The sequence below is a fragment of the Gossypium hirsutum genome, chromosome D06 (assembly GCF_007990345.1).
Source record: "Gossypium hirsutum isolate 1008001.06 chromosome D06, Gossypium_hirsutum_v2.1, whole genome shotgun sequence".
Classification (NCBI taxonomy): domain Eukaryota; kingdom Viridiplantae; phylum Streptophyta; class Magnoliopsida; order Malvales; family Malvaceae; genus Gossypium; species Gossypium hirsutum.
Window position 1 is genome coordinate 4580919 of NC_053442.1, and position 11682 is coordinate 4592600.

Genomic DNA, 11682 nt, shown 5'->3' on the forward strand with positions numbered 1-11682 from the left:
CACTTAAAAATCACCTTGCTATGGAATTTTGGTGTTTTCTAGCTTGAAAGAAAATGAAAGTTTCATTCATAAATGGATGAAAGTGGCATGAGATGTAAGAAAAATGAAGGAGAATTCTACAATTCTCCATCATAAAAATCTATTGATTAAATAATTAAAATATTAAAAATAATAAAATAATCCCAACATCATTTTCATCTAATGGTTACCATTCTTTCTCAAATTTCAGTTTCATCCAAGGGTTCAAAATTTACCACCAATTCATGAGATTTTTCTCATAAATATCTAATTATGCCCTTGAACTTTCTCTCCAATTCCATCCTTGATTCATTGTCCATTTTTGGTAAATTGCACTTCTAGTCCTTTCTCTTTCTCACTTCACTTCAATTTAATCATTCCAGCTTGGAAAAATCTAAAAAAGCGCCCACCGTGGGGCTCGAACCCACGACCACAAGGTTAAGAGCCTTGCGCTCTACCGACTGAGCTAGACGGGCTAATTGATAGTGATTGTGTAAATCTTTTACAAATTCAAAACTAATCCTTGCAAAAAGCAAAAGATCGCCCACCGTGGGGTTCGAACCCATGACCACAAGATTAAGAGCCTTGCGCTCTAAAGACTGAGCTAGACGGGCCAATTAATACTGATTGTGTACATTTCTTACAAATTCAAAACTAATAGTTTCCAGTTGCTTGGAAAAAGTAAAAAAATCGCCCACCGTGGGGCTCGAACCCACGACCACAAGGTTAAGAGCCTTGCGCTCTACCGACTGAGCTAGACGAGCTTCTTGTCGCGGATCCAGGTATAAGTTCAGTAATTAAGAAGCTTCTCAGTTTTCATTTTATTAAATGCTGAGGTTAACCAAACTTGTTAAAAAGAATCAACCATTTTAATAAAAGAATCTTTATATTATATATTTATTTCGTTTACCAACTTATTATTTGATTTAATAAAATTATATAAAAAGTCTTACTCGTAAAACACAACTTCATAACTAAATTTAGAATATAGTAAACTTAAGTTGAATCATATATGAACGTCCAAATACAAAGCATCCAATTCAGCCTTAAATTCTCGTTAATTAAGTCCCTTAATGGTTCATCGTTACAGGGTATTTAGTATGATGAAAAGTTATCAATTTTTATAGAATTTTTATGATGAAAAGTTCATCTTAAAATATCAGTTAGTATAAGTATCCGTCAAGAATAATATCTGTGAATACACCATCTTAGATGATGTATTCAACATCTGTCTGTGTAGGAATCCACCGAAAGTAGATTCTGTATGAATATTTTTCTGAGTAATGCATTCGTTTTCCGAAGAAGAAATGAGATTCGCATTGAGTGGTGAAATTTGTAATCTATCTAATAAGTGAATTGGCCCATACACATTAGAAAAATATCTGCCAAAGACTAAAAAGAAATCAAGTTGAGGAATTTAAGAATAAACAATCAAAGGTAACCTGGATTAAAATTCACTAAGATCGTTTGAACTTACAAGCGATTGTTTGTGATGCAAGTTTTGATTAAAGAGTTGGTACGCCAGGAGGGACTAAGCTAGAAATGCGCCAAGGTAGTAGTTTGAGTTGCAATATTATGCACACAAATGACACCATAAGAATATGACACTTAGTATTCTTTGCCGTAAAGAAGTTTGTCTTTAACAAAGTTTTAAGTTCAAATGTCATATGCTATTTTTAAAATTTTGATGAAATTATTAAACATTCTTTTTTATTAATCTTTTGTTTTAAGAACAATAAATAAAGGAATAAGGAGTACGTTTTAGAATGACTTTACGCCTGTTGTAAAATTTTTACTAAGTGTTTTAGTTTTGTAACATCCGATATCTGAATCTGGTAATTCAAGTCTAGTATAGGGTGTCACACTATTCTTGTACCTTACCCAAGAATATTTGACAGTGCTATTTATGATGACATCAATTATACCTGTTCATGGTTTAGACTATCTGCTCAAGGCTTTAGAAAGGTTTGGGCAAAAACATTAAACCTGAAAAATGAGATTAGGCAACAAAATAATGACCGTTTAAAATATGAATTGGGCTCTAGCTCAAGCATTCTTGAGCCCAGCCCATTTTCTAAGTTTGCATTATATTATATCATTTTTATATATTAAATAATTTCTAACATACTAAAATTAAATCTATAGTAATAAATAACATTATAATATAAATAGACTAAAAAATATTAAATTACCTATATATAAAAATTTAATAAACAAAACATATATCATATTTACTATTAAATTAAAAATATAAATTTTTAAAAATAAAAATAATATAAACGAACTTAAAATCAACTTAATTAATAATTTAAAAAAATACTCAAAATTAAATAAAATTTTAAACACATATTCCGAATCGAATTAAACTTAAACAAATATAAAATATTCCGATCTCATATTTAAATCCAATCAGACTCAACTACAGCTCCAACATGAACTCCTTAATAAACCATGCCTATTGGACTTAATAATAACGGTCAAACACCAAGATTTAGCAACCTTTAATCATACTGGAAAATGACTATAAATATGATATTAAATTAAAATTAAAAAAATTATTAACAAACATTTAAAAGATGGGAGCTACTTATACAATAGGCCCAAAACATTGAGCTTGTGTGGCCATTGGACTTGATGCTTCGAGGCCAGAAGAACCCAATCCAATTTAACTGACTTTTAGATGAAAAATCTTGCATCATAGGAAGCAACAGGTCACAAGAATTTCTATCTGTTTTCTGTTTTAATTAATCTTCTTTCTAAACAATGGGTAGTTTGGAGAGGGCCATAACTTAATTAGACCAATGGATTATTTAATCAATTATCAACAAATTTTATCCAACCAATTTTTATGATACAAGCATATTTGTTAACCAATGAGATTAATGAGGAGGAGGAGGTTGATTTGGTGGTGGTTCACCCTTGATTAAGGCGAAGAGCCACTAGATGATGACTCTGGTAAAGTATTTTAGAGGGTAAGAGGAGAATGAAGGAGGAGAAAGTGGGATGTGGTCTCCTGGCCTCTCTTAGGTGCTATAGTGAGTTTATACATTGGGGGATCAATATGTCTATGTGTCTTGTCTAAAGATTATTGATAGTGAGATCACATTTTGTTCTCTTGCAATGACGATGATATGATGTTTTAGGATATGATTCTTTAGAATAGTTGAGTCATCAATGAGCTTGAATCTCTACCTGCGTCTCATGCACGTTCAACGTGTTAGAACATTTTCAATATATATATAGTGTTCCAATAATTGCAAATAGAAACTTATAAGTACTCAAAAGTTATGCTACTTGATTATTAATCAAAAGTAGTCACTATTTATAGTGTAGAGGCAAAGCTAGGAGGGCTCGTAGGGGCCCCGACCCCCTTAAAATAAAAAATTATTATTTAGGCCCTTTAAAAAATTTTAAAATTTTAAATTAGGAAGGTAAAATTGCAGTTTGCCCTCCCTAAAATTATAAAAAAATTGATTTAACTCTTTAAAAATTCTAAAGATATAAATTATAAAAAATTAAAATTTCATTTGGCCCCCTTAAAAAATTGTTCTAGCTTCACCCCTGTTATAGTGATGAGTTATGTCTCTTGTTATTAAAAGTTATGTTACTTAATTATTATCAAAGAGTCATAATTATTCAAATATATATTTATTGAATAATTGTATTTGTTGCTAAAAGATGTGACTATCAATTTGGTTAGTTATGTTTTTATAAAGAGACATAGGAACTCCTATAAGTAGGACACACCAAAATCACATAAAAATTTTCTTTCTATTCTCTTCTATTTCTAATATTCCTAAATTGTTTTATAAAGAATTAATGCAAAAATTGTTTAAAGAAATAGATATTCTTACTATACTCCACTCAATACTCAGTGGATTGTTTTCGTCAATGAAAAACATAGACAACTATTAGGCTTCATTGTATCCTCGAGGTTCATTTGATAGTAACTCTGTTACACACCGAAATATAGGTGAGACGAATAGAACTTTAAATAAAGTGGCATTGGTACACGCCTTGAAATCTTCATTAATTTTTCATAAGTTTATTTTTATCCCCACGCATCAACATAGCGAAGGTTATCTTATTTTGGTTTGCCCATTATAGGACACGTGGAATGATACGTTGAGGGGGTATACCAATATTAAATCGTCAATTGGTAAATAAGTAAAATGACAAATGACTTGTGTTTAAGTCTTTAGTTATCACTAATTATGAGATTAATTTTTAGTGAATCCTTACGCCTTATTAAAAAAATATATATATGATGTCAATGTCAACCAAACGCGTAAAGGAAGCAAATTTTACTATTAATTAATCTCTATATTTTGCATAAATTATGGATTTAATTTTGTACTTTAATTTTTCCATTTTTAATCTTATACTTTTTTGAATATTTAAAATTTAAAATTCGAAGTATGAAAATTGGAAAATAATTAAATTGAAGAGTATGAACTAAATTCACAAGTTCACAAATTATACATAGTATATAACTAATGACAAAATTTCACTTAAAAATTTTAATTATTACCATTTAAAGCATAATAAATGAACTAATAATAATATAATTTTACCAAAATATTAAGATATGTTGAGAATTTAAAAATTAAGGATGAGTTTAGATAGACAATTGGTTTACTTATATTAAAAAAGTAAACAGCCTAAGCCACACTAAGGTGAACGAGAATGAATGATAAAACATAATACATCACCAATTTCTATCAATTTAACCATAATTTAGAATTCTAAATTAATCTCGATTTAATTCAATGGGCTCCGATGTATTAGAATGAACAACGGAACAATGATTGCAAACTTGTACAAAATAGGGGCACCGCCCCAACTTGGGTAACGGGGCCCCACCCACCCACCGACCATAAAAAAAACTCTCTTTCTCTCTTTATTATCTCTCACGTGGACTTAACATCCACCTGACACGTTTACTGAGTTCTTTCTTCTTCCCCTGACGTCAGTTTCTTGTCATTTTATTGCTTTTTAAATTTACAATGGGTTAATTTGTTATGTATGGTGCACGGACAAATATGAAGTTCTGAATATTAAAATAGTGTAGGCCACAGCTTTATTTTCTTGTGTTCCAGGGGACATCGCCGTCCGAAGATACATAGATAAAACAAACCCACAAACATTGGCTGTATAATAATCGTTTAAACATAGTAAAATGTTATAGAAAAACGTGAGAATTCAAAGTGGGTGCTGATGTGAAGAGATTTGTATTTCCTATGCTGAAGGGGGAAGGGAACCATCCATTTGAGTGGGGAACATGTGGGGTTGCATGACATTCACTTAACACCTGTTGAGGTAGACCGTCTTCCCTCCCCCCCCCCCAATCCTTCAATGCCATAATTAACCATACATAAACTAACTTATTCCTATATCTAATGCCCATAATAACTTAATCTACAAACAAGGGTACATATTAGTTTTAATTAAGTAACCCAACCAATTCTATGGAACTCAAAGCAATGCATGTTTCATGTGTAAGAAATTTAATTGCGGAGCTTGCGTAGTAGAGTTGTCCTCCAGTAGGCTACCTAACTGCACCGTATGCTATATATTCTAATGTCATATGATAGTGATAGTGATAGAGACCTAGACCTATTCCTAGTTAGGACGCCAACCTCTTCAAAACTAGGCATTAGCCAAGCCTACCATCTTAATTTGGTCCTAGTGTGGTCACTCATTGCTCATATCTTCTTAGATTTATCAATATTTTGGATTTGGGTTCTGTTAAATAAAGTACCACTCTACTCCTTCCTAAGTACTGTAACGTCACATGCTTATGTATGCAAAACCCCAAGAATATGATTTTATATTTTGATGGGGGGAAAAATGAAAAGTTGCCACCCATATTCCCTAACAATCCAAATATCGTTGATTCTTTGTTTGACTTTTGGAGATGCCACCACTATTCTGCTTTAGTCACTACTTCTCAGTCTCTCACTCTTCTTTTTCCCTTCAAAATCTCAACTCCCTAACCTTTAGCCACCACCACTTACTAGCTCCCTCCGTCCTGCAGCTGCCGGCCAACATCACCATTGCTTGCCTTTGATTTTCCCACCACCTGCAGCCACCGTGAGTGAATCATTCTGTGGACTTTCATCTTTCTGACCAACATACCTCCATCGTAAGTCACCATGCAACCATACAACTTTTGATTATTACATTCGTTTGCCAACCAATGTTTGATAGGTTGGTAGGGTGTTTGATAACTTGTTTGATGATGATCTTTTCTTTGGCCGTTTATGTTGCGTTTTGAAGATATCAAATGAAATGGATAAATGGGTAGCAAATCAGTCTGTAGCTAGCACAACGTTAATCTAAAATCGCATTAATGTCCTTTTAAGTAAATTCTTGAATTCGAAGGAGAATATCGAGCGAGCTTTGTACCTGTTTAGAAATTCAATTCCGCTCAACTTCGAGTTTATGAAATTGGAAGACAGTGTTTTGCTTTGATTTCAGTTTATTTCAAAATTGGGTTCTTGAAAAATTTATTGTATGACTGAATCAATGGAGATTGTTATTAATGGTTAGCATGGCATCCACGAGGAGTGGTTTGGTGTACATATTGTAACCAGACTTGGAAGATGACCAAATTGCGTCACAATGCAATCAACTTTCATCACTGCTTACGTACACTTAACTTAGAGAACTAAAACACAATAATGAAAGTAAAGTAAACAAATTAGATGATTATTATTAAGTGGGAAAAGATGCTTCAACATCCTCATCAAAAACTGTTTAACTTGAAAGGACCCTTTTCTGCACATAAATAAAAAATATATATTCCCTTATTATATATACCAGACAAGGTTCCTGCTTAATTCTTCTTATAGCCTTTATATCTTTATATAATACTGATGTTGCTTTGCCCCCAAGATTATAATATTGCTATGAGATATTGTATTTAAATATATGTATGTTTATTCGAAGAAAAGACAGTGATCAAATGAAAAAGGTTTCTGTCTTTTGAAGCAGCTGGTTCGAAAATGGAGTATGGTGTGTTAATTAATTAAGAAAATGTCAATATAAACATACTTTTTTTCAAAAATTAAAAAAAGTTAGTCCCTTTTAATTCGTCCAAATTTAAGTGAGATATCCTGAAAATTAAGCAGGGAAAGAAAAAGGGTGGCAGTGCAGTCTCATTCACATCATATGAGTCAGAGGTGAAAGATGGATGGAAAGAGATAGAGACGAGAAAACAATGATGATTGCTAAAAACCAGATTATTCTCTGGCATGGGCCACCATTTAACATCATTCCAAAACAGAAACATCACTCTCTCTTTCACCCCCTCTCCTCCCTCTAATATTTTGTTTATCGTCCCCCACTCTTCGTTTTCCTTGTTTTCCAAATGTTTCATCATTATCATGTTTTTCCTTTTTTCTTTATTTGTTCATTAGTATATATCATGTGTTTATAGGTAGTGTTATATTTAGATCCTTCTTTCAAGCTTTCAAAATGATACACACTCTTCTGCTCATTCATATTATACTAGCCATCCATCATCCATGTGAAATAATTTTTTTTTTTTGCTTTGGAGTGTATATTCCAATGAGAAAGTGATCTACCATGTGAGGCAAAATCTAGGACAACCAATCAACACATGATAAAGAAATCATCATCATTGACTTTTAGCCCGATATCTATTCTAACCCACCTCTTATGGCTTTATTTTCTCAACCAGTTAATCAATGTAATTTGCTAAACTATCATGTTACAAAGGTAATCTAGGTATATTCAATCCATGAACAGTAAAGAGCAACGAGCATAGAGGTGTGGATGAGTTCAAATCACTCCATAGTTATGGAATCCCATTCACTTCTGTTTAGCCATATAAATTTGGTTAATGATAGTTGTTAACATTATTCTTATTCCATAATCACATGACTCATGATGTTGGGGATTCGACTAAAGCCGTAATTACGTCCAATTATATGCGCATTCATATCTATAATATGATTTTGTAATAATGATATTGGCAGAGTCTGTATAGCTCTCATAGGCTATGCTTGTTATTATCATTATTTTTTAATTAAATGCAATAGTATCTCTTTTGTCTAAAAACAAAGTTAGGCACATAATTACTTGGAGATTTTAATAGATATAGAAATAGAGTGGACTTTTAGTTTCTGGATTTTATACTGAAAAATCAATTATCGTAATCAAATACCTAAACTAACAACAAATTTAATCCCGTGAATGATTCATTAAACCTAATAACAGCTTAATTAGGATATTAATAAAAATTAAAAACCAAAAGAGGCAATTATTATTGAAAATAATAATAATAATAATAATCTATAAAACACATGATTTCTTTTGACTTGTAGTTTATGATTGCGGCAGGTGAGGATTCTTTTGATCTTTTTTTTGCCACCGATTGCTTCCCACCAAATCCATATAGTGTCTACCTTAATCCTCTTAAATTCCCCTAATTATCTCTATAATTTAAAATTAAAAATGGTTACTTAACAAAAGGATATCCATCATGGACCAAGAGACATTCTTTGGGGGAAAAAATAATTAAATTTAGAATTTGTATTTCATACGCCTGATATTGTGCATAAAATTAAATCATTACATAATTTTTTTGTAGTATGAAGTTTGTGTAATAAAGGAAAGGTCCTAGTAATTATAAGAAAGAAGAGAAATGAGATTTAGGACCATTAGGGTAGACATTGAAATTCCTACTTTTTTTTATTTTAAACAGACATTTTATTAACAGCCCCCACCGACCTGTTTATTTTGACACACTAGAAATGGAGACCAGACAATGGTACGAGGAAGAAAACCTTTGCTGCTTGCAGTTTCCTTGTCATAGAGGTGCATTTGCACTTGATTTCCTCAACCCAACATTATTGACATTTAATTCAATATTTATAATCTGATCCTCATATTTTATAAAAATTAAAAAATTAATCCAATTGAACAATTTATATACAAAACATTAATAAAAATTAAAGATCAAAATTCCTACTAATTTCTAGAATTTCTTGTCATAGAGTACTTGAGTTTCTCAACCCGAAATGAATGAGAACACAATAATAATAAGTATTCTAAACAATACATAAATCAAATGAAAATGTTGTACTACTGCAAGTGTTTCATTCCAATAAAAGACAACCTATGCATATATGAGCAGCATAAAGGCAGAAATATATATACGTTGTTAATTAAATTTCTCATTTATTTCTAAATGAACAAAAAGAAAAATAATAAATTAAAAGAAAAGAAGAGAAAACGAGAAAGAGAAAGAGAGAATATGATTCCTGATGCAAAACCCTCTCCCCATTAAACTTTGTATAGTCGTTCTGCATGATAATTTTCTGCACATTAATAAATATATAAGTTTGTAGTAAGGTAATTAAGTTTCTACTCTGCGGGACAAATCCATGAATCAACTGTACCTTCAGCTCTAGATGAAACGTTCTCCAACCCTTTTTCATGTGAATTGTTATGATCACTAGTCCCATAATTCCAATCTAATGCCCTCAAATGGTCTTGGTTCCCTTGGTTTAGTCCAACCCCATCTCTCCAGTTTCCATGGCGTGCCCCATCTGGTGCGACATCATGACTGTGTAAGCCACCAAGGTTGGCATTGACTTGACCATGGCTTAACCCCAGTTCATCAAGGGAATCCATGGCTGAACTTCCATGGGACTTTACACCGAAGCCAGGCAAATTAAGTGATGGGTTAAGAGGAGAAGAGTCTAAGAAGGACTGGAAAGGTAGGACCGGGCTCTGGTTTTGCAAGTTTAACATGTTCTGATAGGTACTTGGGTTGAAAGCATTGGTTGTGGCAATGGTGGTATTGGTACTTGTATTGGTAATATTAGAAGCATCAACTAAAGGGTTATTTAGCAATGAAGGAGAAGATGAGGAGGATACAAATGGAGTTGGCTGAACTCTTTTAGCTGAAGGGCGTAAAGGGTAGAGAGAACCTAAAGGTTCCAAATGACCGGACCGTATACTTGAGCCAGAGCCAAAAAGGTCGAGCCTTCGAGAATATGATGATGAACCCGAAAATGGTGGTGCAGGGATTCCAGTGAATTCTTGCACCATTGCTCGAAAATTCGTTGTGTCGGTGGTGAGAACTGTAGTGGGTGCTCTCCTTGATGCCCTTGTTCGCTTCTTGGGATTCTTTGCAACGCTTGTCGGCTGATCAGGTTTCGATGATCGTACACCGTTGTTGCCATGAGCTGATGAGCTTGGGAACGAGCCACGGTTGAGCTCTTGTGTCTGTGAAACCATTATAGACTGGTTCGATGAAGAAGATCCCGGTAGGGTACCAAGGTCAGTGCAGTTGGGGTCGGATCTTAAACTTCCTCGGGGCCTTATCCCATCAAGGTTTAACAATTGAGATTGAGAGAAAGGGTTGAGATAATTAGGTGAAGGATCAAAGAAAGTGGGCGATGGGTGATGTTGGTGGTGCGAGGCAAGTGATGGATGTGGATTTGATAAGGCACTAAAATGGCCTGAAGTGTTCAAAAAAGCTGGGACTGACTCAGGCCGTGAGTCATATTCTTCATCATCACCACTTGAAGATTGTAAACTACTACTATTACCAGAATCCATAGCAAAAGCTTTCAAAAAGTATAATGAAAACCCTGCAAAGGGTTGAAGAGAATAGCTGTCGTTGATAGTTCCACAGTTCCAAATAACAGAAACAAAGCTATGATCTAACCATTTAGCTCAAAAATAGCAATTATGAAACACTGCAAAAAGGAAAAGACCCAAGGAAAGGAAGGAAATTAAAAAAAGATATATACATCCTTCTAAAAAGTTACCATATCTTTAAAAGTTAAAAGCTTCCTTTGATATCGATCGATCCTCTTCGAAAACTACTTTCTATGAAAAAAGAAAGTTCTTCATCTTGCTCGCACCTCTTCTCCTATATGATCTGAATTAGGGTTTTTGTTTTTGGAAGAGGAAAAGAGAGAAAGGAAAAGAAAAGAAAGGGTTATTTTAAGCTTTTCTTTTAGCTCTAAAAAGGAGGAAGAAAGAGAAAAAGAGGGGGGGGGGGCAGGCTATCTCTTATGATCTAACAAGTGTTTCCACTAAGAAGATCCTCTCTAGAGAGTGCGGGGTGGGACAGCCATTGGAGTAGAGAAAAGTGTAGTTGCCGGTGGCTGGCGACGGGTCAAACTCAAAGTGAATGAGAAAGAGAGAGGTTGGCTTAACATGATATGAATGTGAAAGCAAGGAAAACGATATCTTAGATTATTTTAATTTCCTGTAAATTTCTAATATAATAATCCCATTAGGTTGTGATTAAATTTAGAATTTTGAGGGTTTAATTAATTAAAGAGAATATGAAAAAGGAAAAGGAAAAATGTAGATGTGTATAATATAAAGTATGTATAGTAATATGAAGAGAACAAAAAACATTACTTCCACCGTAAGGGATCACTATTAAAAAATTCCCACTAATGTTCACATTTCAAATTATTAATTTTGAAACTCCTTTTCCTTCTAATTTGTTTTTTTCTTTTTATCAATCATTATATACTTTTTTTTCTTTATAAACTAAAATTCTAACCTTCTAGATTTCAGATTTTTTTTAGTTATTTTATTCTGAAATTGATACTTTTTTTAATTTTTTAAATTATTGTATTTGCTTGGTGAAATTATAATATTAAGAAA

At 32.9% G+C, this 11682-nt stretch overlaps 1 protein-coding gene, 1 long non-coding RNA gene and 3 other non-coding genes across 6 annotated transcripts; 1 reads left to right on the top strand and 4 right to left on the bottom strand.

Moving 5' to 3' along the window:
• Positions 1-421: 421 nt before the first annotated feature.
• Positions 422-494, bottom strand: TRNAK-CUU (transfer RNA lysine (anticodon CUU)). Its single transcript has one exon. It is a non-coding gene; the product is annotated as a tRNA-Lys (tRNA).
• A 65-nt stretch (positions 495-559) lies between these two features.
• TRNAK-CUU (transfer RNA lysine (anticodon CUU)) lies at positions 560-632 on the bottom strand. Its single transcript has one exon. It is a non-coding gene; the product is annotated as a tRNA-Lys (tRNA).
• Positions 633-709: 77 nt separating this feature from the next.
• On the bottom strand, positions 710-782 carry TRNAK-CUU (transfer RNA lysine (anticodon CUU)). The gene has a single exon. It is a non-coding gene; the product is annotated as a tRNA-Lys (tRNA).
• A 4915-nt stretch (positions 783-5697) lies between these two features.
• Positions 5698-6600, top strand: LOC121218240 (uncharacterized). The gene is made up of 2 exons (XR_005914411.1): positions 5698-6163; positions 6298-6600. It is a non-coding gene; the product is annotated as an uncharacterized lncRNA (long non-coding RNA).
• A 2409-nt stretch (positions 6601-9009) lies between these two features.
• Positions 9010-11147, bottom strand: LOC107901457 (uncharacterized). 2 transcript variants are annotated; one of them, XM_016827472.2, is made up of 3 exons: positions 10827-11143; positions 9447-10646; positions 9010-9365 (listed from the first exon to the last, which is right to left on the bottom strand). In XM_016827472.2, the coding sequence occupies exons 2-3, from the start codon at positions 10612-10614 to the stop codon at positions 9331-9333; spliced, it is 1203 nt and encodes a 400-aa protein (XP_016682961.1). In that variant the 5' UTR covers positions 10615-10646; positions 10827-11143; the 3' UTR covers positions 9010-9330. The 2 variants fall into 2 exon arrangements, with proteins under 2 accessions (XP_016682961.1, XP_040951056.1); XM_041095122.1 differs by having other exon boundaries at positions 9010-10646; positions 10827-11147.
• Positions 11148-11682: the final 535 nt, after the last annotated feature.